General features: G+C 30.9%; 1 protein-coding gene across 10 annotated transcripts in view; it reads left to right on the plus strand.

Annotated features, from left to right (window-relative positions):
• Positions 1 to 18,886, plus strand: part of LOC126755574 (uncharacterized) — a 45,274-nt gene that overhangs the window by 12,034 nt on the left and 14,354 nt on the right. For 8 of the 10 annotated variants that reach the window (XM_050468228.1, XM_050468229.1, XM_050468231.1 and 5 more), the window contains 7 exons: positions 4,894 to 5,027; positions 6,209 to 6,478; positions 6,546 to 6,735; positions 9,204 to 9,331; positions 9,483 to 9,701; positions 10,403 to 10,544; positions 13,541 to 13,616. In XM_050468228.1, the coding sequence (XP_050324185.1) occupies positions 4,894 to 5,027; positions 6,209 to 6,478; positions 6,546 to 6,735; positions 9,204 to 9,331; positions 9,483 to 9,701; positions 10,403 to 10,544; positions 13,541 to 13,616 (1,159 nt within the window). The remainder of the gene's footprint in view (positions 1 to 4,893; positions 5,028 to 6,208; positions 6,479 to 6,545; positions 6,736 to 9,203; positions 9,332 to 9,482; positions 9,702 to 10,402; positions 10,545 to 13,540; positions 13,617 to 18,886) is intronic. The other 2 variants (XM_050468237.1, XM_050468236.1) reach the window with 2 other exon arrangements.

An 18,886-nucleotide genomic window follows, 5' to 3' on the forward strand; every position in this document is an offset into this window, starting at 1 on the left:
TATACATATAGAAGTCAGCAAGTCAACGAGTCAGCGAGCGTCAGCAGCATGCATTCATTGTACTCATATATTGTACACGCTGTCGCGCTCTATTGAATGCAAAATGATTTAAAGATTAAACAGAAGTAGAATACAACAGGAGAACATGAAGCAGAGAAAACCAAAAAAATATAAAACTTTAACATCGAAGCTATAATACCCTACTCCGTTGTATTTATTGTACCATAAAAGGGTATAAAAAGCTATTTATCTTGATTTCGATCGATCAGTTTGTATGACAGCTTTATTTTATAGTGGTCCGATGTCAACAATATGTTCGGAGATGATAGCGCTGTCTTGGACAATAATCTATACCAAATTTCGTGAAGATATCATGTCAAATAAAAAAGTTTTTCATACAAGCACTAGATTCCGATCGATCAGTTTGTATGACAACTATTTGCTGTAAAGCTCCGATCCGGAAAATATTTTCGAAGATTGTAGCATTGCCTTAAACAACACTCCATGCTAAATTTCGTGCAGATATCTTGTAAAATAAAAAAGTTTTTCATACAAGTACTTGATTTTGATACTTCAGTTTGTATGGCGGGTGTTTGCTGTATTGGTCCAAGCCGAAAATTTTGTTCGAAGCTTGTAGCATTGCCTTAAACAATACTCCATGCTAAATTTCGTGCAGATATCTTGTAAAATAAAAAAGTTTTTCATACAAGTACTTGATTTTGATACTTCAATTTGTATAGCGGCTATAGCTGTAAGTAGCCCGATATCCACAATTTCTACAAATGAGCGGTTTATTAGCGAGAAAAAAGCGTGCGCCAAATTTCAAATCGTTATCTCAAAAACTAAGCTTACAGATAGGCGGGCAAACATTGCTTATCTCGTCACGCTGATCATTTATATACATATGTACATATATTTTTTATAGGATCTCAAACGTTTCCTTTTGTGTAGTACAAACTTCCTGGCAAACGTAATATACCTTGTTGAGGGTATAAATATGCGTCTAGCAATCAGTCCGATACATAAGCAGACAGACAGCCAGTAGTGACTGTTACAAAAATTCCGCTATTATGGGAAAAATACTAAATGTGTGACAATCTATGTAGAAAATGCTGTTATACTACGTCTATAACAATGTCTAAAAGCTTAGTAAAGAAAAAAAAATGATTGCGATGATTGCGATTTTTTCGCGCTGAAGGCCGTTCGTTGGCTAACTTGACGCATTGCAGTATGTGTGTATGCGTTGTTTCGTGGTAGACGTCAGTTGAGTAAGAGTGTGTTCAATATTCAAGTGAAGCATTTCACTTCAAAGTTCTCAAGTTTTGCTTTTGCGATAATTAAACACTGCTTTTATTATTAGATTTGAATTGGCTTTGGCCGCACTACCTCCATATCATTCTAATGACAATTGTCTGCCTGACGCACGCTATATGACTGCGGCTTTTGTATTTGCAAATATATATTGAGAAAATTTCATTATCAATAACACCGAATATGTCAACATGTGAACAAATTCAAGTCAACAAATGTCACTGATAAGATAATAAGCCTACACATTTTTTGTTTTACTATTCGTATAGTATTTATTGTATTCGTAATGAGCTTGCAAATAAATTTACCCATAAAAAGTAGTGAGCTTATAATACGCTTAGGAAATTAAATGAAATGGCATGTGTGTGTATGTATATATGTATGTATGCTTATTTATTATAGCATTTACTGGTTTCACCCAATAAGCATTGTGCTAGATAATGGCTTGAGTGGGCAAAAGAGATGTTTAAATAAATATATTGGAAGGTAGCGAAAAAATGTTGGGAGGTTGTAGCGTTCCGTAGACAAAACCGTTGTCAATTTTCGTGAAAATATCTTGTCAAATGAAAAAGGTTTCCATACTAGGACTCGATTTTGTTTGAACAGTTTATATGGCAGCTATATGTTATAGTGGTCCGATCTAAACAATGTGTTCGGAGATTTTAGCACTGCCTTTGACAATAATTCATGCCGAATTTCGTGAAGATATCTTCTCAAATAAAAAAGTTTTCCATACTACGACTTAATTTTGATTGATCAGTTTATACGGCAGCTATATGTTGTAGTGGTCCGATCTAAACAATATGTTCGGAGATTTTAGCACTGCCTTTGACAATAATTCATGCCAAATTTCGTGAAGATATGTTATGAAATAAAAAAGTTTTCCATACTAGGGCTTGATTTTGATAGATCAGTTTATATGGCAGCTATATCCTATAGTAGTCCGATATCGACAGTATCGACATATGAGCAGCATCTTGGAGACAAAAGGACATGTACGAAGTTTCAGACCGATATCTCAAAAACTGAAGGACCAGCGCGGGGATGTACTTACAAACAAGCGTACATCACTAAATGGGCTCAAGGGCACATGATGTACTGTAAATTTTGTGCTGTAACTATTTTCTATAGTTTAAGTATCAACTTAGTAGGGCAATATGAACTTGTTTGTTAACAATTTCCTTGATTCGCCTCAGTAAGATTCCAGTATTCGAAATGCAAATCAAATCGTATAAAAAACTTCGGAAAAAAAATAACAACGTGCTCTATTGGTATTTTTGAAACGATTTGCAATTCAAAAGCGTTTAAAAAAAATCGAAAAGCATTCTCCAAAATAATTTTAGATTTCATCGGTATTCATTTTCTACCAGCTCTTAGTGCTCACTGGGTTTAAAGCAAAGAAATCAATCACTGTTTATTCTTCATGGTCAAATTTGTGAAATTATATTGGTATCTAAACTAGTTTGAGCCAGCTTAATTGAAATATGCCATTTAGTGTACGAAATTATTTTAAAATACTTATTTATTACAGTCCGTTTATTGCTTATACTCCAAACTGCGATAACCCTAGCAGGAAGCGTGGTTAATAACTGCGTCTTTCTTGCTTAAGGTTAAATTTAACTGCGGCGGCGAAGTCTAGAAGACCACAAAAGCAGATTAAATATAGTGACGAAAATAAATGTTGACCCTGCCAGCACGATGACATCAATATGTGCTGTGTGCCAGCAATAAAAATATATTCGAAAGTGAATTATGATTTTATAAAATTATAAATACAAGCTAGACAACCATTATCTTAGACTGCACCGAAGTCGTCATACCCTACACATACCCAGGTGGATTTCTTATAACATAAAAGCGTATAAAATCGAATTTCGTGAAGATATCTTGAATAAAACATTTTTTCGTACAAAAACTTAAATTTTAACGTTCAGTTTGTATGTGTATAGTGGTTCGATCTAAACAATTATTTCGAGGATTGTAGCGGTGCCTTTGACAATAATTCATGCCTCATTTCGTGAAGATATCTTCTAAAATAAAAAAGTTTTCCATACCAGAACTTGATTTAGATCGATCAGTTTGCATGACAGCTATATGCTATAGTGGTCCGATCTAAAAAAAATATGTCGAGGATTGTAACGCTGTCTTGCCAAATTTCGTGACGATATCTTGTCAAATACAACATTTTTTCATACTAGGATTACATTTTGATCTATGCCACTTTAATTTCCGTAGAAAATTTCCTCGAATATTTTCTTGTTTTCAATTATCCAAATATCTTGTCAAAAAATTTTTTCATACTAAGATTACATTTTGATCAATGAGTTTGTATGGCAGCTATATTTTATATTGGTCCGATCTAGAAAATTTCCTCGAATATTTTAGCGTTGTTTTGGGCAATTATCCATGCCAAATTTCGTGACGATATCTTGTCAAATACAAAATTTTTTCATACTAAGATTACATTTTGATCAATGAGTTTGTATGGCAGCTATATTTTATATTGGTTCGATCTAGAAAATTTCTTCGGATATTGTAGCTCTGTCTTGGATTATAATCCTTGCCAAATTCCATGAAGATACCTTGTCAAATAAAAAAGTTTTCCTTACAAGGACTTAATTTTCTTCGGTCAGTTTGTATGCCAGCTATATGCTATAGTGGTCCGATCTTAATAATATGTACGGAGCTTGTAGCGTTGCATTTGAGAATAATCTATACCAAATTTCGTAAAGATATTTTGTAAAATAAAAAAGTTTTCCTTACGGAATTTAATTTTGATTGCACAGTTTATGTGACAGCTATATGCTATGGTGGTCCGTTATCGGCAATTTCGTCTAATAAGCGGTCTTTTGAGCAGAATATGTCGTATACAAATTTCCACCAAGTTGTACCCTGTTAAAGGTATAAAAGGCGACGCAACAAATGTCCAACGCGCTTGAGATAACATTCGCTGCAGCTAACCTCTGCATGTTTAACTTGAGCCAAATGTCGCACATCGCTTTCAAGGAATTAGTTAAAACCAGTAAGCAGCAGTGACTTTCTTTGATATCTAATCACCACGAGAATGCTTAAGTAAACGCTTTTCAATTGCGGCAATTACCCCGGTGTGCATGTGCTGTTGTGTGTTTGCGAGTGTGTACGAGTGTGTGTGTGGGTGTTGACTTTGTGGCATTTGCCGGTTTATACCGCTATGTTAGTACATAAATACACTAGCTAAGTAAATAAAAATATAAATATAAGAAATTGCGTGCGTATATTCTAGATTATAAAGCACTGCTTGTGACCAAGCAGCAGAATATATTTATTCATAAAATTTTATCTTTAGTATGGATTTGAAAAGTGGCAGTGTAAACCTATTTTTTGATTTATAGCTTCTTTATTGTTATTTAAACTTTTGACTGTCGGTGTGTAATATTTTGATTATTTGCTTATATATATACATACATGTATATGAAAGTACATGCTGTAGCTTTGGTTTCTTAATGTATTGGAATTTGTATTTGTATGTCGTACTATGTCTTAGCTATTGTCCGGTAAATGTAGTAATGTAGGTGCCTGCCAACTATTTCACTTCCTTTCCAGCCATACGAACCGATTTCAAATAGTTCTCCATCCACACAGCGCGATTTCAAATTTGCACGACAGGGTGATTCGCGTCCCAATTCGCCGACATCTTCATCTCAGGGCCCTGGCGAGAGTGAGCGTGGACAATATCCGTAAGTTTGCATATATATGTAGCTTAGTATTATTTATATGAACCAGTTTAAAACATTGTATAAATGTATGAAATGTCATACAAGAATTTCTGTTTTTTTCTATGACCTTAAAGGGTTACATGGGTTTCCTCGGTTAAAAAACAGCATTTTTTCAACATTTTTTTTTCTCATATAAGAAATAAAATTTTTTTAAGATTTTTTTTTTATCGCTATAAACATTTATTATTAACAAAGAAATTCTGAAATTTTTGGAAAAAAATATTTTAAACTCGGCCATTGCGACGCCATTTTCGGTGACTCCTCGAAAAAAAGATGCAGGATAACTCCTTACAGGATCATTTAAGGTAAAAAATAATCGCGTTTTAGTTAAAACCTTAACTTAGAACTTGGACGTAGGAGAAAAAACTTAAAATTTTTTATTTTTCAGACATTTTTACAAAAACACTGAAAATTTCACAACATTTTTTTTTCAAATAGTTGTAATCGAAAGAAATCCTTAGTCCAAGTCTTTAAGAATTGTATCTCAAAGGCCTGTGTAAAATTTCATAAAGATCGGTTGAGTAGTTCTCGAGAAATCTTGCCAACCGACTTCAAAAATTTAGTTTCGAGAAAAACACGTTTGAAGACGCCGCACCTAGCCCGGCTAGCCGCCAGCACACAAGTTCTCAAGGCTGTATCTCCGAAACTATTACTCGGATCAACTTGAAAATTTAGGACAATAGAAAAATCGATTTTTTGAAACCCGTAAACCCATGTAACCCCTTAAAGTGTTAGCTTATACAATTTGAAACAGTCGAAAAGCGCGAAAAAGGCGCTAGTTTTGTTTTTTGAAATTTTTTTTAAAAATTGTGAATAGTTTTGAAATCGCTAGCGTTTGTTATTTTTTCATACTCTCGAGTAAAATTTCCGAAATTCTTTAAATTTTTAATTTTACACTTTAATAATGCAGAAAATTAAATTTTATAAAAAATCTCTAACGGTTTATATACGAAAAATAATTATAAAATATTCAAAAATTGCTTTTGTAACATATTCATATTTGCTGAAAAGAAAAAAATATAAAAATAATTTATTAATACTTCTTGCTGAATATAAAAGTAATATAAAAATATTTTATTAAATTTTCTCACTGATAAAAATTAAAAAAAAAAATATTTATTAAATTTTCTTACTTCTCATAGTTGTTACATTTGCAAAACTCTTTGCGCCGCCAATAAAATGGAATGGTTATCCACCAGCGCTGAACATATGAATTCGCATGCCATGCATTTTCCCTGCTTACGCGGCAGCAGCAATAATGGTCGTGATAATGTCAGCCTAAGTGGCAATGGCAATACTGCCAATAATAATGATAATAATAATCGTGTGCTGGCCTGTAAGGATTGTGTGAATTATTTGGCACGCCAGTGGGAGACAATGGATGCTGAGCGTGTGCCATTGGAGCATCGAAGGTACAGCTCAAATACTTACATGCTTATACATATGTTTTCTTATATGTTTACGTATTTATATTTACAGATATAATATACCTTCGCCGATGATCACTTCGAGCTCACCAAATGGCTCACGTCATGGTGGCCTAACCATAACAACACCACCGTCTACGCCTTCCGTGTCTTCAACACCTGCCAGTACATCGATTTATTGTTTTCTATGTGGTTTGCATTCGGATTTGACATTGGCGCGGGTGTTGTATGCGAGCAAAGAGGTAAGTTTTGTATATTTGTTCAAGGATTTGTTTTCAGTTTTAGCAAAGAAGTAAAGAAAAATTAATATTTTTTTTTTACTTTGGTGGCTGCAATTCCATATTATTATAACTATTTCGAACTTAGTTTCATAGTCGGCTGAAACACATATTTTCGGTTGTCAAGTAAATACAGTTATTTTATTATTTTACGTTGCAGTAAGTTCCTGCACGAAATTTATTTTTATTTCGAATATAAGGCCATTTGGGCGGAGAAAGGAATTTCTTAAAATAACCGCAACCTATTGTTATTTTTAAAACCACATCTAATCTAAAGAACTTACAATTAATTTGACGTCAGAATTTTAGCTAATTATATTTTTATATACAACATTATGTTAAATACCCTTTTCTTGCTAAAACGCTCTGAAATATTTTCGTAATATATTTGGAAAAAAATTGCTTTGAGGTCTTGGTCGACTATAATTCTATTCGTTCTATATACAGTACTATATAATGTATATTTTTCTTTTGGTACCCCAATTTGTATTGTTGTTGTAGCAAAATATATGCGAAAGCTAATAAAAAACAAACAAGAAAAAAAGTTAACTTCAGTTACACTAGTCAACTTAGACCAGCCAGTTTGTTTGGCAGCTATATGATATAGTGGTCCGATCTGAACAGTTTATTCTTAGATTGCATCATTGCCTTAGACAATAACCCATGCCAAATTTTCTGAAGATATCTCGTCAAAAGAAATAGTTTCCCATACGAGCATTTGATTCTGAGCAGCATCTCGGTGAGGACGTGAGCAAAATTTCAGAACGAAGTCTCAAAAACTGAGAAACTAGTTCGCATATATACAGACGGATAGAGGAGCGGGCAGACGGACATGGTTAAATGAACTCAGCTCGCCACGCTAATAATTTATATATGTAATATACTCTATAAAGTCTGACGTTTTTCGGGTGTTATAAACATCGTGGCAAACTTAATATATGTACCTGTTCAGGTTATAATTATATTCAAATGTCAATGTTGAAGAGTTTTCCGAACGTGGTACTAGTTGTTATTGGAAAATAGAAAAAACACCCAAATATTTTTAAGCATTATTTAATTTTTTTAATTACTAATTCGTTTTCGAGTAATTTGTGACTAATTGTTAGTGTTGTGGTTCCTGTGACCGTCTTTCCCAAAAAGTTTTGAGAAATGCGCCTGCAGTGCCAATCCTTTTTTATTGCTTACAATTCGGGTTACGAAGGCTCGACTATTTCGGAAATGGTTTACTAAGTATTTTTGTTGTCGTCAAAAACATACATGTGTATGTATGTATGTCGTCAGTGAATATAAATATACATTCAAAAATATTCATATATTTGAACATTTTTTTTTATTTTTCTTTTTTTTATAAGTTAAATTTTAATTTTAATTTTTACTTAATATTTTAAATTTTATTTTTTTTATATTTATATATTTTTTTTATATTTATATTTTTTTTTTTATATTTATATTTTTTTGGATTTTTCTTTTATATTTTTGGCATTTTTAAGTAAGTTTTTTAATATCTTAAATTTTAATTATTATTTTTCATATACTGTATATATATATATTTTTTTTAATTGTATCCTTTTAATATTGTTTTCTAATAATTTGTAATTCTTAATTTTAATTTTTACTTGATTTTTAATATCTCTAAATTTTATTTTTATTTATGTATGTAAATATGTACATACATACATATGTACATATGTATGTATGTAGGTACATATGTATATTTTTTTATTTTGTTTTCTTATATTTTTTAATTCTTTCTTGCTATTTTAGTTTTATCTTTTTTATTTTAATTTAATTTTTTTTATATTATTTTGGATCTGACTTTCATTATTATATGTATATTAACTAAAAAAATATAAAAATTTGTTTAGTTAATTTTTTAATAATTAAAATTTTATTTTTTAATATCTTTAATTTTAATTTTTTTTGTAAATATTATTTTAATTGTTTCCTTTTTATTTTGTTTTCTAATATTTTAAAATTTTTATTTTAGTTTTATTTTTTACTTTAATTTAATAATTTGTTTAATGGATTTTACCTTTATATTTTTTTTGTAAATATTTTTTTAATTTTTTCCTATTTACTCTATTTTCTAATATTTTTTATTTTTGTTTTTTTTTTTTATTTTAATTTAATAAGTTTTTGGATATTGTTTTAATTTTTTATATTCACTTTTTATTTTGCTGTGAAATGCCATATACAAATTATAAATTTGCATAAAATTTATTGAAGAATCTTTCGCTATATACGGTCTATGATAAATAATGTTCAGTACAAGAAAAAAGATAAATAATAATAGTAAAAGTAAATAAAAAGATAAGCAATAATTTATTGCATTTCTAAGTTTATCTTTTCAAGTGTTCAACATCTCACTTCACTTTTTATTTACAATAATATTAACATTTTATTTTACACGCTACGTTTTTTATTTGTTGCAGGGCTCACGACCATATTTCCCCCATCTCCTCAAACACAACTCGCTGCCAAATGCTGAACAATTGCGCAAGGATTACTCAGCGCTCGTTTGCACATTCTGCTACCACTCCATGTTGAATCAGTGGCGCAAGTAAGTCTCTGTGTGTGTGTATAGTGTGCTCATTAAAAGTACACTTCATACATATTTTTGCTTTCTTTTTTTCCGCACACAATTTACTTAAGATAACAGTTATTATTTTTATTATTATTATTGTTATTGTTACTCGGTACAACTTTTGCAGGTATGAAGCGCAGACACCAGCTATAGCACCAACCGAACGCAAATACAATTGGCATGACTATATTTGTCATTTATGCGGCATTACGACGTACCGAAAACGTGTGCGCGCACTACCGGTTAATGAGTTTCCATTCGTGAAAAATCGCAAAAATGGCGATGGGCTTTTGTTGGAGAACGGCGAATATGCTGTGGTTTGTTTGGATTGCTACGAAAGCCTTAGGTAAATATAGCATATACCACTTTTTATTGCTTTGTCATATTGCCTACTACATTTACTATCAATTTGCAAACCGAACTTTAAGCAAACAATTTGCTCGAATACCAAATACAATGTAAATACCCTACACTCGACGCAATTACTAAGCCATAATGCACTGTAAGAATGTACATGCGATGCGGTTACACATAGTAGATTATACAAATAAATTAAAAAGCAAAAAGAAATGTAAATGTATGTCTAACTAATTTTCGCTTTTGTTTACAAAACTATTTTATATTTATTGCACTCGAAGGTACTTGCATATGAAATCGTTTTTGAGCCTTTAATTTATTTGCTTTTCTACATTTACATTTATATTGCATACATTTACAAAAAAAAAAAATAACAAAAAAAGAAAAATAAAAACCAAAAAAATTATATTTATATATAACTGCGAATAATTTGCATTATTAGCTGATTTTGATTTGTTGCTTGGCCAAATTATCCTTAATATTTTCCCGCACTAAATTGCTACTTTCGCTTAAGCACTAGCATATAGCATTTATTTGCCATATATGCACACATATCCACACGTAGATATATACATACATACCGTTTGTTAGTAATTGCATTAAATGGTTTGAGCCGCCTGCATCCTGCACACATACATACATAAAGCAAAAAGCATAAGAACATTGCATGTACGCAAATGTTAATTTCAGACAACAAGCCTCGCATCATGATCGTTTTGGTGTACCGATTTCTAGGCGTGGATACAACTGGGTGCCACAACCACCACCGCCCGAGGACAGTCCGGATGTTGCTGTAGCGCGTTTGCCATGTGGAGAGCGTTCCGATCGATTTGTAAGTATTGTTTACAGTTATAATTCGTTGTATATATAACGTACATATGTATGTATATAGTAAAAAAGTGTTCGATTTAAATTTTGTTGTTCGAAAATTTTTTCGAAATTTAATTATTTATTTATAATAATGCCGGTTTTATATTAGAATCAACCTAAAATAAGTGAGAAATGTTGAATTTGCATTCATTCTTTTCACATTTGTTGTTTTCGAAAACGCTGTTTTTATATATTTTTTCAAACATCTTTCCAAATTAAGGTAATTTTTAGCTTTTCGTGGTTTATACTTTATGATTTGTAAGCTTTTGTTCTAAAACATGTAATAAATTCAATTTAGTTTAAACATGATTTTGTCTGAAAATATTGTTCGATATATTTTTTACATTCGAACATTTTTTATTTTCGATTTTTTTATATTCGAAATATTTTCGAACATGGAATTTTTGTAGAAATGTAAATTAGAGTTTAAAAATATTGTTCGATATATGTATATGTTTTTACATACGAACATTTTTTGTATATTCGTATTTTTATGTTCGAATTTTTTTATATTCGAAATATTTTCGAACATTAAATTTTTGTATAAATGTAAATAATGTAATATATTTTTTCAAACATCATTCCAAATTAAGGTAATTTTTAGCTTTTCGTGGTTTATACTTTGTGATTTGTAAGCTTTTGTTCTAATACCTGTAATAAATCCAATTTAATTTAAACATGATTTTGTCTAAAAATATTGTTCGATATATGTTTTACATTCGAGCATTTTTTATGTTCGTTTTTTTTTTATATTCGAAATATTTTCGAACATGGAATTTTTGTAGAAATGTAAATTAGAGTTTAAAAATATTGTTCGATATATACATACATTTGTTTTTACATACGAACATTTTTTTACATAGTATATTCGAATTTTTTGTGTTCAAATTTTTTTATATTCAAAATATTTTCGAACATTAAATTTTTGTATAAATGTAAATTACAGTTTATTTTGAATAAAAATAAATTAAGACAACTGATTAAAGTTCGATAAAATACATATGTGATATTCTGAAAAAACGCATTTCGATCGATGCATTTTAAAGCGTAGTTTTATTCTAAAAAAATATATATTTTATTTTTCTTTCACCGTTAATTTTTAAAATAAATTTATTCTGAAAAAATATATATTTGGCGCTAATTTAACTGCTCGATTTAACTTTTGAAGTTCGAAAAACTTTCGAAATTAAATTTTTTGTAGAAATTGAAAAAAGTTTACTTATATGCTTTATTAATATTCGAAATGGATGTTCTCTTTTAGATTTGCGATTTTATATGTTTATAATAAGCATTTTATGAAATTGTTTAGAAAATTTAGAAAGGAAAGTCGAAATTGTATCTTGAAAAAAAAAAATTATTGTACCAATTTTATGTGCCAATTAACTGATTTTAAATTTTCGAAAATTTTCGAACTTACATTTGTATACATGTGTATATCACATTCGAAATATTCATATTTTTGTTTATTATTGTTTATGTTTTTATAGTTAACCGTAAACATAGTAAATTTGTCTTGAATAGTGAAGCATTGAACAACGCAGAACTCGATCTTTCTTGCTATGTTGCGAAATCAATAATATTTCATTTTAACTCGCGTTTCTTACTCACGTTTTTTTCATATTGTATATATTTTTTTGTTTTGGTGAATGATTGATTACACTTGAAATTGTTTCTATTTTTATTATTTTTACACGTGTGCGTGATAAAGTAATGAAGATAAGAACAAACAAGTGCCAGTATATACTATATGCAACATACATTTGTATGTACATACATATGTGCTTTACAGCTTGTAATATTATCTCCGTTATATTTCTAGTGTCGCAATAAAGTTACTTAATTCGCTAAATAATCTAAATTGCTCACTAAATTAAGGCGATAAGCGCAAAATTATATATACATGTACATATATATTATATAATGTATAATGAGCTTATCTATTTACAATATTTCTAAATGACTTAGGTCTGGTCAGGTAAAAGTGTTGCTTACACTTTCATATGTCGTAAAATCAATGAGTTTATCACTCGAAATAAATATGAAGATTAGTTTGAAGAGGATACTATAAATTACTAAATAGTGTTTGTACGCTATTGAGTTATTTAAGCACAGCTTACGCAAGCATTCGTCTGTTAGGTACGATTACTTAATATGAAAATTTTTTGTAATAGTATTTTGTTATGTTTGAAAAAATTCGAATTGAAAATTTCAAAAACTGGAAACAAATAAAAAATAAAAGCATTTACATACATATATAAATGTCAGTTGATGTTCGAACTTTTTATTAAATAGTATTTTGTTTTGTTCGAAAATCTTCGAATTAAAAATTTTAAAATGTTTGAATATTATTTTTGTGTCCTTTGGATTTTTTTAATACTAAATATTAATTTTACTATGTTCGAAAAATTCGAAATGAGTATATAAAAATTAAAAAAAACAGGAAACAAAATAATAAATATCTCTAACTGCTTGATGTTCGAATTTTTTTATACAAGAGTATTTTGCTTTGTTCGAAAAAATTTGAATTAAATTTTTAATGTCCCAAAAGGGAGAATAAAATGCTTAAATGTTAAGTTTGTTCCCATTCAAAGTTTTTTTTTAGGACTATTTTGTTATGTTCGAAAAAATTCGATTTGAAAATTTCAAAATTTCGGAAACTGGAAACAATAACAACAAAAACATTTATTTGTCATCTAATTGATTGTCAAATTTTTTTATGCAATAATATTTTGCTATGTTCGAAAAATATTTAATCGAAAATTAAAAACTTTCAAAAAATTGGAAACGAAATAAAAACGTAAAGAATTGTCTGTCAGCTGTTTGATGTTGGGATGTTTTTATTCAATAGTATTTTGCTATGTTCGAAAAAATTCGAAATAAAAATTAATTCCAATTTCAATGCTCAAAAAGTGTGCAGAAATTATTCCAATATTATCTTTTTTTCTTTTTTCCCTACAGCCCATCAACACCACCCTCAGATCCATATCTAACAAGAAGATCGCATCGCCAAAGCAAGGCGAAAAAACTAAAGATGGTAAGTCAAAGAAAAACCATGACTATATATTAAATGGTGTTTACATATAAACAAATAAACAAATACAGGATTATACGTAGTACTGAAATCCGATGCCCGAAAAGGTCATTTGCGTACGCTTAAGTAAATCAAAAGTTCAAACATTTTTCAATCAGCGAACAATTCGCTTCATTAAACATTTGTTTGTTTGGAGAAGCCGTTGCAATACAACTACCCTAAAGTGTTCGATATACACATGTGCAAAAACTAATATCTGGGGTTTATATTTCGAACATGATTCTTTTTCTCCTCGACTGCCGTTATTCAATTGGCTGGAAGTGTTTATGGCCACATTTAAGTAGTACGCACCGGCTTCGAAAGCTATAAGCCTTCAACATTTAGTTACTTATTATTAATACTTAACTGGTATTATGTATTATTATTTAGTTACATCAGTTTGTCATATGAAGGAAAAGAAGAAGAAAAAAATACGCCAATAGACTATTGAGTTGCCAAGAAAGCTCGAATTATAGCTTCTTTTTATAAATAAAAACTACTGAATGTCTCGAAAATATTTCGTAGAACATATAGACAATTTAAAATCTAAGTCCTACAAGTCTCATCAGAATAGAAATGCGATAATTTCGAAAACTTAAAAGCTCTCTAGAAAAAGCTTTCGAACTTTTATTTTTTTAAATCGTGGCCTTACAAGACACATCAGAAATGAAATGCGCTAATTTCGAAAACTTAAAAGCTCTCTATGAAAGTTTTCGTGCTTTTATTTTTTTTAAATCGTGGCTTAACAAGATACATCAGAAATGAAATGCTAATTTCGAAAACTTAAAAGCTCTCTAAAAAAGCTTTCAAGCTTTTATGCAGAGAAAAAGATCACATTTTCGAAATGCTAACATTCAAAACCATCATTATACATTTTCTGGGGCTAAGAGAAAAGTAATTTTTCCGAAAGGATTCGCTTATACAATCTGACAGCAGCTTTAAGTGGTTCACCAAATTGCTAGCCCAAATACTTGTATATTGACTTTATCTACTTGTAGCACCAGTAACACAAAAATTTATTATTTTGGTTAAATCATGTTCGTCCTTCCCTTAAGTCGAGACCTGTAAATAATTGTTCTCATGCATAAGTGGCGAACAATTTAAAAACGAATTGCGGAGGGTTCTACGAAGCTCAGTTTCATCTCATTAAATTTAGGTTTTTGTATGGAGAACTTTTTTGTTTTACAAGATATTTTCGCAAAATTTAACATATTGTTCGATAAAATCTCCGAACGTTTTGCTCGTATCGACCCATGATAGTATACATACATATACATATGTATATCATACAAACTTATTGATCAAAATCTAATCCTTGTATGGAAATCTATCTTAATTGGTGAAATATTTTCAAGAAATATGGCATGAGCTGTTGTCGAAGGCAATGTTCCAAACTCCGAACAAATTGTTCAAGTTGGATCACTAAGCATATAGCCGCCTTACAAAATGAACGATCGGAATTAAGTCCTTGTATGGAAAACTTTTTTCTGTGACCAGATATATACATGAAATTTAGTGTAGATTATTCTCAAACGCAGCGCTATAATCTTCCAAGAAATGGTTCAGATCGGATCACTATAGCATATAGCCGCCATACAAACTGAAAATCGGAATCAAGTTCTTGTATGGAAACCTTTTATATTTGACGAGATATCTTTAAGAAATTTGTTATAGATTATTTTCTAAGGCAACGTTACAATATCTGAAGAAATTGTCTAGATCGAACTACTATATCATATAGCTGTCATACAAATTGAACGATCAAAATCAAGTCTTTGTATAGAAAACTTTTTTCTTTGACCAAATATATAAGTTGAACGTTTTTTTCTTGTTTCACATACAAAATAATTTTTAGCTGCATTATCCTAAATTGCCATCCTAAGCTCTTCTCGCCCCTTAAATGCTTTGCTATAATATATTTCGCACATATTTTCCGCTTTTCTTCATTGCATTGGCAACTCTGCTCCAACAAATTGCTGGCATTATCGTCTCACCCCCAAATACTGTACGGTCAAATGGTGCGAGTACTAACTAAGTGCCAGTATATGCAAATCTTAAGTAATTTTAACTCGGAGCAAATCGCAATGCATACCTGCTAACTTCGCTGTGACTACAAGTACATACATGCCTACATCCCTATAACACATTGTATGAACGCCTGCCAGTATTATTTACACTTCACCCACACCAAAATGCTCCGCAAACTTTGTTGTATTTTTTTCCGTTACTCATTTTATTATTTTCCGCCCAACCCCACACACACTTAAATACTGGAACAAGCTCAGCAATTTTCGCACTGGTACTCTTTGTGGCATAAAAACCACAATGGCAGACTGTTACGAATGCGAGAAGTCAGTCGTGTGTCCACTGAAGGATATTGGTTTGATTTTATTGCGGCCATCAGTTTCGTATTTCATCCACATGCATGGCTATGTACATATGTATATGTGTACACGTATATGTGTGTAGTGTAGCTAAATGCTACTAGTAGATACATGTACTCCACTTCACCTCGAGGTACACAGAGGCCAAGTGCAGTTCTTGTCGACGCAGTTGTCATTGTTGGCGTTGTAGTTGCAGCCAGTGTAGTTGATGTGCACTTCGTTGTTGTAGCATGCCTGTGTGTGTGTGTGTGTGTATATGTAGGGGTGCATACTATAAGTTCTACCACCTTATGTACCGTTGATACATTTTTTTTTTTACACTTTTCGAATTCAGTAGCATGGGGATGCATTTATATTGCTGCAGCCACACGGCTTCAATTTTCGGACACTTGCTCTCTATTGACTTTAGCGTTGGGCTCGTTTGGGCGCTTGGCGCTCCAGAGCGCGCACAATGCCTGTGCGTGTGTGTATGGGTGAGCATTTTGTCTTCGTTTGGTGTAACCAATGTGTAGAACTCGTGGTCTTTGCCTATGCCACCCACTCCACATTTGTTTCCACATTTAAAGATTATACACTAATCTTTAATAATCACATTTAGAAAGCTCATTATTAACAAATTTTGACGTGACACTCTTATTTACTTATAACAATACCTAGTGTGCGGCTCTCAATGCAATTGCTGCGGCTGCTTCATTTGTGGGGTTGTTGTATTGTTGCTACTATATCTTCAGTTAAGCGCTCAGCTCAACTGAGAAGTACTGTTTCCGTTACGTGTACTCGGAGAATTCGCTATGCTCTAGTATCGTGTCTCTAGCATCTGCATCATACATCTCGTTGCGCTAGAGGAGAGAGAGAAGAGCTGACATTTGGTGGTTTACTCGAAAGAAATGTAATACAACCCTCGGGTAGAACTCACCCTCTATTATGACCGCTATACGTTGGATCCAGCTACAGTGCCTACTTAAATGTTGTGCTTGAGCGCATGGTTTTATAGAAAAAAATATTTTTTTATAAGATATTAGTGGTGTTAGTTGCAATGATAGCTATACCTTAAATAACCTCATTTAAATTTTAGTTTATGAAAATATAATAAACACATCCATAAAATATAAAAGTTATTTAAACTTTCTAACAAATGGTTTTTATAGTGTTCGGAAAGCTCCCATATTAAGCTTCACGTCAACAGTTTCTGTGTCTGCCTTTTGATTTTCAGCTAATGGTAGTTTTGACAGTTCTAATAACGATCTTAGCATATTATAGCCAATTTTTTCCCGTTCCATCTTCTTTCTTTTTTATCGTAAAATTATGATGCCAATGGAAGCTCTAAGCTCTGGTATGCCTGACCTGTCTATAAAAGTTATATACCATAAACTTTCAAAATAAGCTTAACGCTAGTATTTTTGCTTCTGATATACGTTTTGAACAAATAATGAAAGCTCTTAAGTAAACTTAACATTTAAAGGTCATAACGATTAAAGCTTTTTAAGACCGAATTTTTATAATGATGGTTTTGTTTCTTCGTTCTATATATTTTGCCGTTAAATTGCAATGCCGATGAAAGCTCTAAGCTCTAGTTGGCCAGACTGGCTCATGCAAGTTATATAAGCTTACAAAAGAAGCTTAACTCTAGTATTTTCATTTTTGATATTCATTTGAACAAATAATGAAAGCTCTTAAGTAAACTAGCCATATTTTTATAATGATTGTTTTGTTGTTTTGTTCTACATTTTTCTACTTTTGCCGTTTAATTGTAATGTCTGACCAGTTCATGAAAGTTCTCTAAGCTTTCAAAATAAGCTGAACTGTAGTATTTTTGTTTCTGATTGTAAATTTGAACAAATAATGAAAGCTCTAGCGGTAGTTTACGGATAAATATCATATTGTTGTCACGAAAAAGCTTTAAAGGTTGTTCAATAACTTTAATTGCTGTATCATCTTAACGGTTAAAGATTATATTTTTTTTTTAAAAGGGCTCTAAAGCTTTGTCAATAAATTTAATTCCCGTATCATCTGCTTTCAGCATTATTGGATTCGAAGCAATAATGAAAGCTCTATTAGGAAGCTTAACGGATAAATATTATATTTTTAACACAAAAAAGCCGTAAAGCTTTGTCAATAACTTTCAATTTCTGTATCATCTGCTTTCAGTATTATTGGATAAGAACCAACAATGAAAGCTCTATTAGTAAACTTTACGGTTAAAATTATATTTTTTCACAAAAAGCTATCTCAATTAATTTAATTTAGATGATACAGATCTGTTTTCAGGTTTATTGAGTAAATAATATTTTAAAAGCTCTAATAATGAGCTTATTGATAATAATAATTTTTTATAAAATTTTTACTCATGCCCATAAACTTTTAAGCACTGTTAAGTTATGCTAGTTTTTTAGTTTTACTTTTATAACCTAGGCTGTGATATTTGATAAACCGATGGAAGCTCTTATGGATGAAACCGTTTTAATTCTAGTAAGATGTCCCAGCCAATGAAAGCTATAAAAGCTTTTACCATAAGCTTAACTCTGTAAAACTGTAAACGCTTTTACAATAGGCTTGACTCTGGCAGCTTATTTGTTATGCTTTATATTATACAGTCGAAAAAAGCTGTAAAAGCTCAATAAAATGAGGAGCTTATATGTTTAATAGTATTCGTTTATTATTAAAATAAACACGACACCCACAAGGGGCATAGACCATTATCCAAGGTAGTCCTACAATTTCCAAAAAAAATTTCGGATCGGACAAGCATATCACAAAGCTGTCATGCAAACCAAACGACCAAAATCAAGTTCTTGTGTGGAAATTTTTTTTTATTTGTGAAGGCTATTTATCCTGGCTGAACCGAAAGTT

This window comes from Bactrocera neohumeralis, chromosome 4 (assembly GCF_024586455.1).
Source record: "Bactrocera neohumeralis isolate Rockhampton chromosome 4, APGP_CSIRO_Bneo_wtdbg2-racon-allhic-juicebox.fasta_v2, whole genome shotgun sequence".
Lineage (NCBI taxonomy): Eukaryota > Metazoa > Arthropoda > Insecta > Diptera > Tephritidae > Bactrocera > Bactrocera neohumeralis.